The 17,792-nt window shown below is 48.0% G+C and overlaps 1 protein-coding gene across 3 annotated transcripts; it reads right to left on the bottom strand.

The window, feature by feature from the left end:
• Positions 1–2,727: 2,727 nt before the first annotated feature.
• Positions 2,728–13,630, bottom strand: PIP4K2C (phosphatidylinositol-5-phosphate 4-kinase type 2 gamma; the record flags this gene model as incomplete). Of its 3 annotated transcripts, none has more annotated exons than XM_079714466.1 (10): positions 2,728–2,808; positions 2,990–3,093; positions 3,262–3,529; positions 3,901–4,014; positions 5,299–5,337; positions 5,527–5,673; positions 9,200–9,343; positions 9,702–9,798; positions 10,473–10,570; positions 13,457–13,630. In XM_079714466.1, the coding sequence occupies 10 exons, from the start codon at positions 13,628–13,630 to the stop codon at positions 2,728–2,730; spliced, it is 1,266 nt and encodes a 421-aa protein (XP_079570592.1). The 3 variants fall into 3 exon arrangements, with proteins under 3 accessions (XP_079570592.1, XP_079570593.1, XP_079570594.1); XM_079714467.1 differs by having other exon boundaries at positions 9,702–9,767; positions 10,496–10,570; XM_079714468.1 differs by lacking the exon at positions 9,200–9,343.
• Positions 13,631–17,792: the final 4,162 nt, after the last annotated feature.

Below are 17,792 nucleotides of genomic sequence, written 5' to 3'. Positions count from 1 at the left end.
TAATGCCTTGGAGTGACGGTAGTATCAAGTCTATGGTTGAAATAGAGTTAAAAACTCTCAAAGGAAAAAAAAAAAAAAAAGCTCTTCTCTCTTCTGCTTCCCACATCAGAGCAATCTCCGCCCCCAGTCCAACTCACTTCCCTGGGGCCACATCAAGCCAGGTTTTTCCACCAGCCAAAAGACCTCCTCAGCCAGCAGTACCGGATGGATATCCCAGACTGGCAGCAACTTCTGATAATCCACCCCCTTTTCTTTACTCCCTCTCCATCTGGATGGTTGGTCACTTTCTTCTTTACTTTCCCAGGACCCTGCTGTACTCTTCCTGCCCTCCAGACAGAGGACTTCTTTCCAGGAAGCCTGCGCGAACACTGAATTCCTTCTCCTTTAGCTCATGTGTGCTTGGTGCTCACCTTTACAGAGCTGGGAGTGTGATTTAGCCCAGAACCCTGGGGGAAGAGGGAGGGTCACATAATCTCAGCTGTCCCTGGCCCCCCTATAGCTAACTCCCACAAAATTGGGGAATGTTTTCCATTCCCATGCACACTCCTCAACACCTTTTTAAGTTCACAGCCATCTATCTTGAAACCTACATCCTTAGGGACCCAACACCTTAAAGACCAATCAGAATTCTTCATCTGGTCTCTGCATCCCTAAGCCCAGGCTTCCAAAATAGCAAGAGGGAAAGAAGAGGCATTTCTGTGAAGGAATCTGGATTCAATAATTTATTTTCTATATAGTGACAGCAACGGGAGTAAATACACAAGATCTTTTTTATTAATTAATAAAACAAAAAAGATGAAAGGAAACAGAAGCAACAAATGAAGAAGACCATAATGCTTATGATACATCAGCCACATGGTCAGAAAACCCATTTCTAAAGAACAACAGTTGCTGGTGTCATGGAGTTTTATTGCATTCAACAGGGGAAAGGTGGATGGTTGGAATAAAAAAGATCCATCAGCCTCCTGACAGGAACGTATTATAGGGACTCTAATCCTTAACTAGGGACTCCTCGTGTCACTTCCTTTGGAGCAGAAGATGGAGGGGTAGGAGGAATTCTCCTTTATGACCTCATGACTTCTCGTGAGACACGTCAGTCCAGGCAGATACAGGGCAAGAGTCTTTGTACCCCACAGGCCACTCGCTGGTGCCCATCTTTATGTTTTAGAGAAGTGCAGAAGCCTCAGGGGAGATGTAGGATCACAAGAAGAATGGCTGCCTGAGCCCCAAGGGCATTGTGGGGAAGGGAGTACACTATCTCAGCTCATCAGGGTCTGCTACATTCTGAGAATATCACGTATTAACTATCTTTGGAGGGGGCCGGGTTATGGCTCTGACTCCTCTCTGGGGGTGGAGTGAAGATGACAAAGGCGGCCATCTGTCCCCTGAGAGACACAGTAGCAGTATAAGACGAACAGAATAACAAATCCAACTGGAAAAAGGGTTTGGGAAGGAGAGGGGAAGTAAGTACGCTAGGGGCACACTTCCAGGGAGTAGCGGAGGTTCCCACACGTGAGCCTTCCGTTCTCTTGAAATAACCAGGGTTAACCCAGGTAGAGATATTCCCATCTGCTGGGTCTAAAACCTTAGGGGTGGCTAGACATGAAGAAAGGAAATTTAACATGGGGAGTGAACCTTATACCCCTGGTTCATCCTCCCAGCCTCCAGAACTGGCCACACCCCCAATGAAGGGTTCCAGCTCCAGGAGGGATGTGAGGTCCCGGTGAAGAGCAGCAACAGTCAAACACCTTCACCCAGGATTCAACATTGTGGCCATCTCTGGTGGGGGTGAACGTGGAGTGAGGGAAGAGACTGGAGAGTAGTCAACCCTCAACAGAGACCTCCAATTCCCTGCATAATCACAAGAGTCCTCAGAGGTCCCACCTCCATGAGCTGCCAGCCCGCCCACCATTCTCCACCCCAGCCGCATAAGATTGGCCATATCCCATCGTATGTGTGCATGCCTGCACCCACATCTGTAGTATTTTTAAAATCTTCCATCCCAGGGCCTACCGGGAAGGAAGTGTGCCACAGTGAGCTCTATAAAGTTATCAGCAAGGGCCTCCCTGGTGGCGCAGTGGTTGAGAGTCCGCCTGCCGATGCAGGGGATACGGGTTCGTGCCCCGGTCTGGGAGGATCCCATATGCCGCGGAGCGGCTGGGCCCGTGAGCCATGGCTGCTGAGCCTGCGCATCCGGAGCCTGTGCTCCGCAACGGGAGAGGCCACAACAGTGAGAGGCCCGCGTACCACAAAAAAAAAAAAAAAAAAAAAAGTTATCAGCAAAATTCAGACACTCTTAGTTCATCCCACACAGCAAAGTGCATCCAGAGTAGCAGCTTGAGCCAGGTCCATCTGTCCAGTCAGGTCCTGAAGATGGCAAACAACACCCTTCCCCCAGCTCCTCCTATGTTATGGAAACAACAGGACATTTTACAAAGATCAAGGCACTTGGGAGAGAGTCAACAGTAACACTCTAATGAAGCAAGCAGACTTGTCGGAGGGGAAGGGAGAAGGAAAGGAAGAGGAGAGAGGACAATGTATTTCTGAGGGCCAGGAAGAGCCTACTCAACAAGACTGAGTTATTTGGATGGAAGAAGCCTGTAGCCTGAAGTTAGCAAAAGAGAAAGAGCAGAAGTAGTGGCCAGAATATCCACAATTCCCCCAAGCCTCTCCGAACCCCACCACCTGGAACACACAGCAGCAGTCACCATGGAGTCAGGCAGTCTCTTAGGCAAAGATGTTGGTAATAAAATCCAGGAATCGCTTAGCATACTGCTCAGGATGGACAGTAGAAATCTCTGCCCCCGCCTGTGAGAGGAGGTATGGAACATGGTGTCAGGCCCCGCACCCCTCCCCGACTCCCCACTCTCAGTTCCACTCCAGATCATTTCCACACCCAACCCTTCATCCTTCTGCCACCCCACTGCTCTGGCACAAGAGGCTCTTGAATAGTCAAGACAAGAAAGGAAAGGCTTTAGAGAACCCTCACCCCATGCTTGACAGTTTTGGCTGCATGAGCTGCTTTCTTCTTGGCATCATACTGTGTCAGGATGTCAATGAGGCCCATGAAATACACCTCCTTCTGAGGGGCCCCTGGGGAGAGAGACCAGCAATGAAGAGCAAGTACAGTCCCAATTCCCTCTCCCCAGAAACCAGTCAGATCTGTTTTGAAAAGCTGAACAGCCTCTCCACCCACCACCCTGGTCTCTGTCCTCCAGGGACCACCCTCCCCACCCTTAAAATTTCCAGGCTCTTTCTCACCCTCAGCGCTCCGGATGGCATAGACATCAATGAAGGATTCAAACTCTCCAGGGCCCAGGGGCCGGTGGGAATGGATGTAGCCGCCGATACCCTCAGGGGAAGTGCCATAGGAGCCCACCAGAGCAGGAGGTCCGGCCAGGGCACAGTCCCCATCCCCCTCTGACTCTTCCTCCCGCACAGGCCCCTCCTCCTCCGGTTCAGAGCCGCGAATGATGTCGTGGATGCCCAGCAGAAGGCTGTAGTCCATGATCTTCAGCTGTACTAGGAACTGAGACCCCACTGACAAATCAGAAGCCCCAGATCTCCCTCTCCACTCCCAGGTACCACCCTTATACCTCCATCCCTGAATTTCTGGGGCCCTCCTGGGGAAAAGAAGTGTAAAAATTGAGGGTTGGGAGTATACCATTGCCCTTTATTACCTAATTGTCCTGGGTATCTAAGATCATTCTTTTAGCTCAAGCCAGCCACCCCCCTCCATAAGTCACCTCTAGAGGATTTTCATGACTCACACCCAACTCCCCGACATGCAGAGAACCCAAAGGGAAGGGGAGGAGTTCCCTCGTATTGTGAATGGGCAACTTCCCTGTGGGGAGCGAAAAAGGGAAACAAAGCCATTTCCCACAGCACCCCAACCATCACCTCCACATCTCTCTTTAGCTTCTCTAGAAAGACTTTCTTCTCCTCTTCAGCAATATAAACTTTCTGGTTCTTGTTGAGAAAGTCCATATCCTTAAGGGTGGGCAATTCTTTAACCTGAGAATAGGTAAAGGGACATCTTGGGAATACAGCCCTTACCCCACGCTCTCAGAAAACCCTGCTCTATGTAGGGCTTTGTCTCTGACTCTGGGGTGTCTAGGGGAGACAGATTTACAGCCCATCTCTCATCTGACTTCACACTAGGATGCTGCCCAGAGCCTGTTCTTACCTCTGGTGGCTTCCCCAGACTCAGCCACTGTGGCTGTACCCCAAATCACATCCCACTACTTTCTGCCTATGGTTTCAGTCCAGAACCTCCATTCTGACTTTTCTTTCTTCTTCTGAAGCAAAAACAGCTGCTTGAAAACAGAGCTCAGTATGGGAGGCGGCTGGTAAGCATTTTGCTCTTCAAGTCTGACATTTTCACGCATCCCCAAACCTTCCACATGGACTAACCCATGCCAGTGACAAAGAAGCTCTTCCCACTGCCCCTTCCAAACAATCCCTGGATCAGGAAAAGTCTACATCTCTCTTCTTTTTGGTGGTTTAAGATAAGAATAAATAGCTGGGGATCCCTACCTCTTTATCCCAAGAAGGTCCCTTTGACCAAAATGTTCATTGCCGCTCTATTTACAATAGCCCGGAGATGGAAACAACCTAAGTGTCCATCATTGGATGAATGGATAAAGAAGATGTGGCACATATATACAATGGAATATTACTCAGCCATAAAAAGAAACGAAATTGAGCTATTTGTAATGAGGTGGATGGACCTAGAGTCTGTAATACAGAGTGAAGTAAGTCAGAAAGAGAAAGACAAATACCGTATGCTAACACATATATATGGAATTTAAGAAAAAAAATTTGTCATGAAGAACCTAGGGGTAAGACAGGAATAAAGACACAGACCTACTAGAGAATGGACTTGGGGATATGGGGAGGGGGAAGGGTAAGCTGTGACAAAGCTAGAGAGTGGCATGGACATATATACACTACCAAACGTAAAATAGATAGCCAGTGGGAAGCAGCCGCATAGCACAGGGAGATCAGCTCGGTGCTTTGTGACCACCTAGAGGGGTGGGATAGGCAGGGTGGGAGGGAAGGAGACGCAAGAGGGAAGAGATATGGGAACATATGTATATGTATAACTGATTCACTTTGTTATAAAGCAGAAACTAACACACCATTGTAAAGCAATTATACTCCAATAAAGATGTAGTTAATAAATAAATAAATAAATAAATAAACATCCACATTGACAGCACCAACCCCCCCCCAAAAAAAAGGTCCCTTTGACCTGCCCTCCCCCATCCCTCACCCTATCATCTAAAATTATATCACCTTCTCCTTATCGCTGGCTTCCCGGGACACTAGGGAGCCCTGTGGAGAGACCCAAACACAAAGTCAGCAGAAGTGGCTAAAAGAACAGTCAGGACCCAGCTCCTACGGCAAGTCCTCAAACCCACAGCCTTCTTTCCTTTAAAATGAATCATCCAGTGCCCTCCCTGGCCATTCCCCACCCTCAGGTCATCAGGAGCCTCCCCTTCAGCCCTCACCTCCTCTCCTTACCTTGAGGTCATACTTCCTGTGCACAGGGAGACGGTGGCTAAACATGTTGCGCATCACAAGCATGTAGCTGTCTTCGTTGTCCACGCTAACCCGGTACATCCCCAGGAACTGGGGCAGCAGTGTGTTGCCATGGCACTTCACAATGTACTGGGGTGGAAGGGAGGAAGGAAGGGGAAGAGGCTGAGCAGCTCAGGGATGGGAATTCAAATGCTACTGTTCCATAGGGATTCAAGTAGAGAGGCTACAGAAGGTCCGAAGTGGTGTGGGGACTTTCTAAAGATGCCCCTGGTATCCATGCAGTTTCTGAACCATCATCTCCTTTCACTTATCCCGTGTGTATAATGTCTCTCAAATTTAAAGCACCATCTCTCCTGTCGTCTTTATTATTGAGATGGGGAAGGGTACGTGTTATTATCCCTCTTTATACGCAAGTAGTCACAGAACCAGTAGTAGAAATTACATCAACAAAATGATTTTATCTAGACCAGGGGTCCCCAGCTCGCGGGCTGTGGACTGGTACCAGTCCTCGGCCTGTTAGGAAGCGGGCCGCACGCAGGAGGTGAGCGGTGGGCGAGCTTGCCATCACTCGCATTACCGCCTGAACTATCCCCCGCCCCTGGCCCCAGCTCCGGTCAGTGGAAAAATTGTCTTCCACGAAACCGGTCCCTGGTGCCAAAAAGGTTGGGGACCACTGATCTAGACCAATGATCTTTTGTGGGCTAGACTCCCACAGTAAAAATGTTTGCAAGATGGCCTATAATCTGGATTCTTAAAAAAAAATTCCTCTTTCAATGCTACAATCTCCCTCAGTGTTGCTGCCTACTTCTCTTCACAGCCAACCTTCTCAGAAAATTAGTCAGCCATGAGTCCACTGCCTCTCTCTCAAACGACTGAAATCAGATTATACCCTCATTTCTCCTCTGAAATGTCTCTACTCCTCACTGCCTCAAATCCCGCAGTTGCCAATCTCATGGGTATCTGGTCATCATCATATTTCAACTGGCTGGCACTTGATACTACTGACCAGCCTCTCCTTAAAACTCTCTTCACCCTGAGCTCCCATCACACCACTCCTCTCCATCCTCAAATCCTGTGCGGAATGCAGTAGGGCATAAATCATTAAAAGCATCTGACAACTCTCGCCAAAAAGACCCTGACATGGTGCTGGCCCTTGGGGCTTCAGTCTCAGCCTCACCGTCAGCCACATCAGGGGAAGAGGTCTCTAGATCTGTCCCCTGGCAGGGACTTCTGGGGCAGAGCTGGGGATAGAGGCCTGCGGGAAGGAGGAAAACACAACCATAGCAGAGCCTCTGGGCAGCAGTGAGCACGCGGCCTTACTTTTGTTCCCATCTTCCCTCCTTGGGGCCGTGGGCATGGCTTTAGAGAGCCAGGGTAGTCTGGTCACTGGGAGGAGCAGAAGAAGAAAAAGTTTTTGCTCCTTTGAACCAGATGGGGGAGGCCATTTGCATTTGGAAAATGCTCTATACATTGGGGACTGCCTGTATTTGGAAGTTTCATTAACTCTTAGCATCCTGTTCTCAGCCTCCAAGCTGTATTGAGAAGTTAGTAGTCTGTATTTTTTTTTTTGCGGTATGCGGGCCTCTCATTGTTGTGGCCTCTCCCGTTGCGGAGCACAGGCTCCGGATGCGCAGGCTCAGCGGCCACGGCTCAGGGGCCCAGCCACTCCGCGGCATGTGGGATCTTCCCGGACCGGGGCACGAACCCGTGTCCCCTGCATTGGTAGGCATCGGACTCTCAACCACTGCACCACCAGGGAAGTCCCCAGTCTGTATTTTTATTAAGCCTTAAAACTTCTTTTATATGCATTTGGCGCTAACTTTTTTGTAGAGCTGTATTAAAAACAGCAAACTTGTGCTCACGTCTCTACGTAACTTTGAGAGGAGCATTCTGTTATTTTTACAAGGCAGGAGTGTGTATAGCTGCTGAATTAAACTTAGCAATCACATTAAAAAAAAAAAAAGGTGTCAGACAACTCATAGTCTCCTTTATGGGCTCTTTTCTTGCTCCAGAAGGTTCTTTCCTCAACCTTCTTTTCATTTCACTCGACACATCCATAATCTTAAACCCGAATGAACTTTTTGGCCAAACCGATATAATACATTCATGGCGATAATTACCATCTATTCACCTATAGTTCTGAAATCTAGACTTCTAATCTAGTCCTCTTTCCCAAACTCCATACCCCAACCACTTATGGGACATCTATATCTGCATGAACTGAAGAAACCGCAAACTCGACATGCCAAAATCCGAACTGTCTTCTCCAAAAACCTGTTTCTTTTTCTGCTTCCCAACTGTTGGTCACTGGGCACCCAGTTATCCCTAAGCAGGAATTTGGAGCGCCTCTGCCTTAATTCTCACAATTCTCCCAAAGGTCTTCCTTTCCATCTCCACTGCATCATCCCTCCAGGCCCTTGTCATTTCTCACCTGGACTATTACAATTACCTCCTAACTGGTATCTCCACTCTCAGTATTTCCCTCCTGCAATCCATTCTCTAAAATGCTGACACAGGGACATTTCTAAATAACATATATATCACTCCCCTGCAAACCACCTTCAGGATAAAGCCCAAACTCTTTGTGTGGTTTATAAAACCCTCACAGCCTGGCTCCTGCCTGTTTTTCCACAATACCGTATCCCAGCCACACTGAATTTCTTGCAGTTCCACAACACCAAGCTCTCTCATGGCTCTGTGCCTTTACAAGTGCTGTTTTCCTTTGCCTAGAGTGCTCTCTTCCTCCTTGTCCAATGGCTGGTCCCTACTAGTCATGCAAGAATCAACTTCTAGGATACTCCCTCTAAAAAACTCTCTTTGAGCACCTCTTGCAAGTGCACCTCTTGCCCCAGGTGAGTTGGGATGGTCTTCCTCTGCCACCCCAGAGCATCCCCTAGATACCTTTACTCCTTGCACGCAGCTTGCTGTGTGCTAACTAACGCTAGCTTACTGGTCTCTGCCATTAGAACAAGAGAAACTCAAGGGCCACGGCCATTTCATTCACCTCTTTCTCTACTGCCTAACATAAGACCTAATAACAACAGACAGCCAATATTTGTTGAATAACCAAAAACTCTTTTAGAATCTTTCATTTATTCCTTGCTCATTGATTTTGGTGAGATTTTTCTTCAGGAGAAAGATATTCAGGCATGTTTTTACTCCCAGAATAGTCCAGAAACTTCACATTCCAAATTCATCTGATCGGATAGAATAGTTTCCCTAATCCCACTTAGGGCTGGATATGATCATGGCTTCTCTCCTCCAATCTATCCCAATTGTGCACTTATCCTGGTTTTCTCCCCAAACTGCATTTACTCCTGACAGTACATTTGGTGTTAACACTTCATCTAATTCTGACTTAGTCTAAAGTTTATACTTTGCTATACATGTACCATTTACGTATCTATCAATTCACAGCGGTTTTAGATTAGAAGTGCCAAATGAGAAGGAACACGAACTCTTCTATTTAATCAAACACAAATCGGTATGCAGAGGCTCTCTTTTTGAAATGCCTTGTTTTCAAAAGTATGATGTCAAATGCTTCTTGGGGAGCAAAATGGGCTATAGGGAGGAAGAGGGATAGGAAGTCTCCCAAGTGCTCTGGAGCTGAGTTATGAGTAGGGAGGGGAAGAACGAGGCTGGAGAGAGACCCGACCTGATGGTAGTTGGAGAGGTTGCTATGCATGTCAGCAATGTCCTCACTGGATACTTCTTTGATGACCAGAGTCCGATCATAGGAGATAAGGAAGCGACCATCACTGCCTTCACTTTCACTCGGGGGACTTCGGGTAAGGGACACCTGGGGACACAAAATAGGCTAGAAGCTCTTTTCCTCCCCTTTATATGGAGATGCAAGCCTAGGACAGTGGCCAACTGAACACACCTGAAAGTGGATAAAATCTTGACGTAAGAGGATGAGCAAGGGTTCTAAATTTGGTGTCCATATATGGACTAAATGAAATTGAAAGCAAATTTTTAATGTATCTACATTTCCTCCCAAGGACAGGGTTTATAGCTTTCTTCAGATTTTTTAGATGCCTGTGACCACAAAATAGTAAAGAATACCTGTGAAGGCCCTCATTTCTCCAAACATGACTGTCCCACAGATTCCCCAGCTGTTAGGGAGAAAGGACTATCCTCACCCAATGGACTCTCACCAAGTAATCCTGGTCATCAATACCAAATCGATCACGCAGGTTCCTGAAGACCTGGGGACAATACTCCTTGAACTTGAAATGACTGGGCAGATTTTCCCTGCAACAGGGGTTTTCAAGATAAGAAACAAAGTAACAATATTACCTTATATTTATGTAGGGCTTGACACTTTATAAAGCACCTTCACACATATTACCTTACTTGATTCTCATAAAACCCTTGTGAGGTCCTTTAAAGGTGTATTATTCCCACTGTACAGAAAGAGAGACTGGCTCGGGGTAGCTGACTGACCTGCTGAAGTCACATAACTGGTAAGCGGCTTAAGTAGAACCGCAATCTACTGCCCATCCAAACAGCAGCATTTCCCAAATCTCAAGCAAGTCAGAGACATCCCTAAATAAGCAATAGGTCTTGAATGGCATCTTCTGATACTAGGAGGGCTTACAGGACTCAGGTATTTCTTTCAGGGAGTCCCTCTCAGAAACTAATGGTAAAGGCATCTAAATGTATTTATTACTTTGTGAATCTCCAGGCTAGAGGAGAGGTAAACCAGTACACATAGATAAGGGTGTAAGGAACATTGGAAATTATTTTAGTGGTTTCTTTACAAAATACTGAATTTCTGCATTGGAAGGAAGGTTAGACAATACAATAACAACTTGTAAGTTGCCTTCTAAATCTAAAACCTTCAACTCATTCAATCTTAACTCTTAAAATTATTTATTCTCTCTTCTAGGAAGGTTGACATGAGAAGGGTGGGGATTCCCACATACCTGCGGAAAAGGTGATTGTTGACCTTGATCTTGGAGCTGGCCTTAAAGTCATCTGGCAGCAGCATCACCGGGGGAGGCACCTGGCTGAGCTCATTGATCTGATAAGCCAAAACAAGAACAGGAAGGCAGTGAGTAGGGGTGTGGAGAGCTACTTATACACTGTGTCTGGGCAAGAGTCAGAAAAGGGCAAATCAAACCTCATTCCCTTAAAAACGCTGGTTATGCATATGCTTGACAAAGGTGAGAGTATGTGTCTGCCATCTTCTGCTGCCCAAGGCCTGCAGTAAGCAACCCTTGCATACAGCCCCTTACACTCCTGCCCCCGTGGAACTTCATGCTCACAACAGTCATTTTATATTAGGCAAACTCTGTAAGCAATTCTGGACTATTTTTTAAAGCTGTGACAAATTCTAGAGAAAACAAAGACCCTCAGCAGACTCAAGACATTCAAGACAAACAGTTCCATGCTCCACTGGAAACAAAAGGCATTTTCAAAGTACAAGGAGAGTTAAGGGGACTCTGAGGGGTCGACAGCAGCTAGAATGAAATGCCCATATCCCAAAGGAGGCATCTCCTTACAAACAGGACCAGTCCTTCCAGACCACTCTGACCCAGTTCTCTGTACTAGGTCCCCACCTGCCTAGGTAAGGTAAAAGGAAAACAGCTGATTTCAGAGGGAATGCAGGCAGGCAAAGGATATGAGCTCATTAGGCATCTGTTCACTGAAGTCAAGCCAACCCACAGCCCAAAGGATGCAAGCATCACATGCTCTCCTCAGCCCCAAGAATCAGCAGTCTGCTAATTCAGGGTGGAAAGGGGGATCCTGCACTAAGAAACGCCCAGGAGATGTGCTTTCTCCCCACTGTTGCCACAGTATCTTTCACGCACCCTTATCACTTGACTCTAACCTCTAGTTTACGTGAGTTCCCCACCTGGGTTGTGAGCTCTGTTAAGGACCAGTTCTAGTCGTCTGCATCACTCAGGTGCCTAGCTAGCACAATATTTGGCCCACAGTGGTCCTGAAGTGTTTATTAACTGAATAAACAGATGCCTTGCCTATCCTTACTTGATCATTCGACAGAGGTTATGAAGTGTAGTCTAACCTAAATCCCATACACTGCAATGAAAAACCAACTCCTCTCATTCTCAGTAGAAAAGGAGGACAGAACATATTCCTCCAGAGGGGGGGAAAAAAAAAGCCACGAGACATTCCCAACCTAAAATTCAGCTACAGTTCTTCATGCCCCCTCCTCGCCACCTGCTGTTAAGCAGGCTGAATCATCACTAAGACATATGTTCAAGGAATTTCTCCATTCCAGACCCTTGAAGTAAATGTGTGCTGGCTGGAGGGTGGGGTATTGGGGCTAAAGTATATATACCTAGGGAAGCTGAGGCAGGTCTTATGTGTAATTCCCCAATCCTTACCAAAGGAAAACCCTCCTTCTTAAGTTTCCCAAAGGAATGGATGGATGAGTCATAACAGAGGCAGCCCACCTCCATCAGCCTTGCCCACACCAAGTGCCTTAGACTGAGCTGGGAGCAGTCCACAGAGCCACAAATGCAAAAGGGAGCTGACACACCCCCAGATGACTTTCTAAGCCACAAATAAAAATGTGACAAACACTGTATTCCTCCTCATCCCCTTCCACCTCCACAGCACTACCATGACTATAATGTTTCAAGGAAGTTGAGTTTTTAAAATATTGCTTGGGGGCTTCCCTGATGGTGCAGTGGTTGAGAATCCGCCTGCCAATGCAGGGGACACGGGTTCGACCTCTGGTCCAGAAAGATCTCACGTGCAGGGGAGCAACTAAGCCTGTGCGCCACAACTACTGAGCCCGCGTGCCACAACTGCTGACGCCCGCATGCCTAGAGCCTGTGCCCCGCAACAAGAGAAGCCACCGCAATGAGAAGCCCGCGCACAGCAACGAAAAGTAGCCCCTGCTCCCGCAACTAGAGAAAGCCCGCGAGCAGCAACGAAGACCCAACACAGCCAAAAATAAATAAATTTAAAAAATAATTTTTTTAAACATTGCCTGTCATATTCAAGGTCACTACATCCCTCCAATCCAGATCTGAGGGAAGGGGAGCAATGGCTGTGCTTCCTTCACCTGAGGTATCCTCAGGAAGGTAGATGCGCCGGCCTCTTTTGGCCTCCTCCGGATTCCCAGGCCAACCATCTACAGCAGTTCCCTGATTCTAAAGTTCACCACCATAATGTCGCCATGACCAGAGCTCCTGAGCCAGCTCTTTGGTCAAAGATGACCCCCACTTACACCAAATACCATTACTCCAGCCAGCAATGGGTTGCAATTAAGACCAAAGGCTTACATACATTAAGTGCTGAGTAAGTGCAACCACTAGGCTCAGGCTGGGGTAGTTTCTCTGAAATGCTGTACCTCTGGAAGGGAAAGGAAGGGACATGCAGGATTAGAAGGTCCAGGAAGCCTGGAGCTTCCCCCAAAGCCAAGGTTCCAACGTCACTGACGGCGGCTGTAAAGCAAGGTGCAAAGGAAAAGTGAACGATTCCCTTCATCCAGTCACCCTCTCCGCTCCCCTTCTACACTTACACTCTCACCGGAGACCTCACCACCACCAAGCCAGAAGAGCTACTCTCCCTAATGTCCTTCCAGACGGAGCCGGGTCCCGGCCGGTCTCCGTGGCCTGAGGCTGGAACTGACTGGAAGGAGGCAGGGAGCTGGATTTCAGTTGGGGAAGATGGAACCAGAGTAGAGGAGTAACGGATGGAGGGAGAGACAAAAGTCTACGTTAAAAAAAAAAAAAAAAAAAAAAAAAAAGGTCTAGAGCGAGAAAGTACGCTGGGTGAAACACCTGAGGGTAGGTGGGCAGGGACCAGGACAGCCTGGGGGAAAAGTGGCAGCGCTAGGGGCTCCGGAGGCGGGAGCCTGGAAACAGACAAGCCCGGAGGAGCTGAGGGGTTCGGACAGGGCCTCCGCGAGGCCGGGGCCGGGGCCGGGTCTCACCGAGTGGGCTACGCCCCACAGGAACACGCCCATCAGCGGGTCGGCCGCCCGGAACACCTTCACCTTCTGCTGCACGAAATGCTTCTTCTTGGTTTTGGAAGCGAAGCCGAAACCTGTGCCGGAAGCCGCTGTCGGCGTCGGTACAGTGGCCGGCGGGACCGAGGAGGACGCCATAGTCTCCCGCACACCCAACCGAGTGAAAGCCGGAGCCGGCCGCGATGCGCTCTCGCGACCCCGGAAGCGGCGCTCACCTGCGCCTCCGTCACGTGACCGGAGGCTGGCCCGCAGGCGCGCGAGTAGGGCGGGGCAGGCTGACTCCGCCCCCTGGCGGCCGCCCTTCTGCCCCAACGCCCGCGCGTTGGCTGGACTCACCTGGCGGCGGGGAGTCGCACCGAAGCCTTTTTCCCTGAGAGCTGCGAGCAGTCCGCGAGGCCCAGACCAGTCATCCAGGCGTAGGGGATGCTGCCTGGACTGGCCTGATTTAACCCCTCGGTCTAGGACTTCTTTGCTGCATAGTCGCCGCCTTCCGGTTTTGCCCAGTTTCTAGGAGTAACCTCCGCCCTGAAGCTAACCCGAAAGCATTTCTTTACGAAGTAGGAGATCCCGTAAGTGGGTTTCGTGCTTTTAGAAAGACCTCTCAGGCATCATTCTGGAGGGTGACCAGAGTACTGCAAAAGTCTAGGCACGAGATGAGGAACTAAAACACTGACTATTGGGATGGAAAGAAGGGGCTGGCATCTAAAGGTATAGTTTGATGTCAGTTTGTAAAATCCTTAGTGGATGTGGGATTTGAGGGAAAGGGAGACATTGAGAATGAATCCCAGGCTTCTGGCTAAGGTGTAGAGAGATGGCGGTGACATGAAAAGGAGCAGTTTTGGTTGAAAACAAGAGTTCAATTTGGACCGTGTTTGAGGCACCTGAGGGCAGCCGGACATATGGGCCCAGAGTTCAGCAGAATGATCTGGGCTGGGGATAAAAGTTTAATTTTTGCGAAGAATCCGTAGGTGTGGATGACACGTCCCAGGGAGAGCAAGGAAAGGCTGAACCCTGGTATAGGCCACCATGTGAGAGGCTAGTGGGAGAAGACTGAGAAGGGGTGGCCGGAGAAGTAAAAGGGGCCAGGAGAGCAGGGTCACAAAAGCCAAGGGAGTTGAATTTCGAGAAGGAAGGAATGGAGAGCAGTGTCAAATGTCATGGAAAGGTGAGGCAAGACATGGAAGGAGCAGTGCCCATTGTCTTTGGCAACTAGTGACCTTTGGAAAGCACTTTCTGCAGAACAAGAGCCAGATCCAGGTGGGCTGAGGGACGAATAGGAGGTGAGGAAGTGGGGAAGGGAAGCCTGGGACTTCATCAGGAAATTTGGTTGTGAGAAAACAAGGTGGGGAGTGGCTTATAGAGAAACACAGTAAAACACACTTTTAAGGGAGACCTTACCAAGGACAAGGGAAGAAATCACTGAGACAGAAGTTAATGAAGCAAATGCAAACTGCCCAAGTCTGCATCACTTTTAGTTATTTTATATATTTTTTGTTTTAGTTTCTTTATTTTTATTGGAGTATAGTTGCTTTACAATGTTGTTAGTTTCTACTGTACAGCTAAACATATACATATATCCCCTCTTTTTTGGATTTCCTTCCCATTTAGGTCACCACAGAGCACTGAGTAGAGTTCCCTGTGCTATACAGTAGGTTCTCATTAGTTATTTTATATATTGAGTCTTTGTGAGTACCTCAGGAATGAAGATCTAGAAGGGCCTTGATTTAGTCCAGAGAAGGGAGATTTATCACTTGTCAGACGGGAGAAAGCAAAGGGATCTGTGTAGACAGAGGTAAGTGTGTAGGTGGGGGGCGGGGAGATGAAGAATTTCACACACTCAGTCACCTTAATTTACCCTTTAAAACAGACAAAGTTGTTGCCTAAGACAGGAGGGTGAGAAGGGATCTTGAGGAGTGAGGGTTTAGGCCAGTTGCTCTGGAGAGTGGGAGAGAAAACAGCGGGGACACACAGAAGGAACGTTAAACCAGCACCAAAGGTCCAGTTACCTCTGGGGCTCTTTGTTTTTAATTGCCCCAGTGTTTTGGTCCTATGGTTTTCTCCACTTATCTCCGAAACTTTGAAGTAAGAGCAGAGAAGACAGGTAGGGCTATGCTCTAAAATGGGGGTTAGAAGGGTGATTGTGGTAAACAATCTTGGGACAAGAGAGCTGAGCTCTTGGCGGGGGGAGGGATGCAGACGCACTAGAGGGATGGAACTGATGCTGGGGCTGAGGGTGGTCTGGGGAAAACAGTGAAGAAAACAGGATACCATTCTTTGTTAAAAATTACAAACAACCGGGCTTCCCTGGTGGCGCAGTGGTTGAGAGTCCGCCTGCCGATGCAGGGGACACGGGTTCGTGCCCCGGCCCGGGAAGATCCCACATGCCGCGGAGCAGCGAGGCCCGTGAGCCATGGCCACTAAGCCTGAGCTTTCGGAGGCTGTGCTCCGCAATGGGAGAGGCTACAACAGTGAGAGGCCCGCGTACCACAAAAAAAAAAAAAAAAAAATTACAAACAACCTAGATAGATGTCCACCAATAGTGGAATGGTTGAATAAATTATAGGATACGTTTATGAAAAATCATGTATTTTTTTAATGAGGTAAATATGTATCTTGACATGAAAAGATCCCTAGGACATATTGTCAAGTGGGGAAAAAAACCTGCGTGTAAATATATGGAAAAACACCTGGAAGGATATATCCCACGCTGTCATAATGCCATTACATGCAGGGAAGGGAGTGAGACTGGGGAGGGATAAAGACTTACAACACCGGAGAGCCATCATTGAATTTATTTTATTTTAAAGGTATCTATGTACATCAAGTAAATACACACTGGGGTTGGTGCAGTTTCGTTTGTCTTTCACGCTGGCATGCAACATTTTGGCAGATGTGAGGGGGAAGGCCAGGTGCCCCTCGTGGAGACCCTGGCTCTCTGAAAGGAATGTGGTGAGGGGGGTGGGAGGAGGGGGAGGAGGAGGATGTGGAGTGAAGCTTCTGGTGAAGGCTTTGTGTGTGTGTCGTTTCTTATTTATGTAAGTGAATTACATTTCCCTTACATCTTGATAAAAAGAAGGCTGTTCCCTCTGTCACCTCTCTCCTCATCTGCCCTACACCTTCACGTTTTCTTCTGTGTTTTTAAAAGAGTCATTTGGTGGCAAGATTACATAAAGCTCACTGGATTCGTGGGCGCCCTGCTGGCCGACATTAGCACAAGTCTCCAGGTGCACAGGTATCTTCCTTCCTCTCCACTTGCATCTGGAGGCAGCGTGGCTCACCAACCCCACCCTTTCCCTCTTTGCTTGGGGCAGGGGAGCCAGATTGAAGCCCTTTCCTCAGAGCAGTGGTTTTCAATCTACTCTACAAAATCCTTGGGGTCTCTTAAGGACTGTTCAAGGGCTCCTCAACTAGTGAAGCATTTTCCACCAAACAACAACAATGCAAACTGCCCAGGTCTGCGTCACTTTTAGCTATTCTTTATATCAGCGTTCTATATAAGATTGGTTCTGAAAAATGTTTGAATATCACCGCCTTGGATTTATTCTACACCCCTCTGGTATATATATATTTTTTCCCTGCATTTCTCCTTAATTGCTAAAAAGGGCCTAACAGGTAAAGGGAGAAAGGACTTTTTCCCTTGAAGGAGTCACAGGCCAATACAGGCTGTATTTACCAGCTGACACTCACACTGAGCTTTCTTTCCTGACTGAGAAACTAGGTGATGGGTTGCCCTGCTACCCTGTTCTTCCATCCCAGATAAGACTGGCTATCTGGACACCAGGTTATATTTCTTGATTTGGACTGGCTTGTGACCTCCACTCTCCATCCCTGCAGTTACCTGGAAAGCCACCTTAGCACCATGTGGTAGGACAGGATATGAAAACAAAACAATAGTCCTGTCAATTCCATAGGGAGTGTGGGAGCCCCCTGGGTCAAGCCCTTGGGCTCCTCCACCTCTGGAAAATCTGCCCTGCCCTTTTCTTTAAAGTGCACTTAATACCAGATGAGGACATTACAGAGGGAATTCTTTTTGGAAAAAAAACATTTTTTAATGTGTATCATCGGGGAAAAGTCAGGCTCCAGCTTGAAAGGAAGGCATTTCGAGATACCTATTTTGCCAATGAACTGGAAGCCCCCAAACCGAAAGGTGGAGATGGGAAGAACACGCAGCCCAATGTGGGACAGAGAAATGAATCCAGCCCATCACTGTGGCAAAAAAATACTCAGGAATTTTCCAGTCTGTTTACCCCCAAAGCCAAAGAAGGAATCATTTTGCTTACGCTTGGCTATAACTATCACC

The sequence above is a fragment of the Hyperoodon ampullatus genome (assembly GCF_949752795.1).
Source record: "Hyperoodon ampullatus genome assembly, chromosome: 11".
NCBI classification, from domain to species: Eukaryota; Metazoa; Chordata; class Mammalia; order Artiodactyla; family Ziphiidae; genus Hyperoodon; species Hyperoodon ampullatus.
This window is presented reverse-complemented; position numbering and strand designations above follow the sequence as displayed.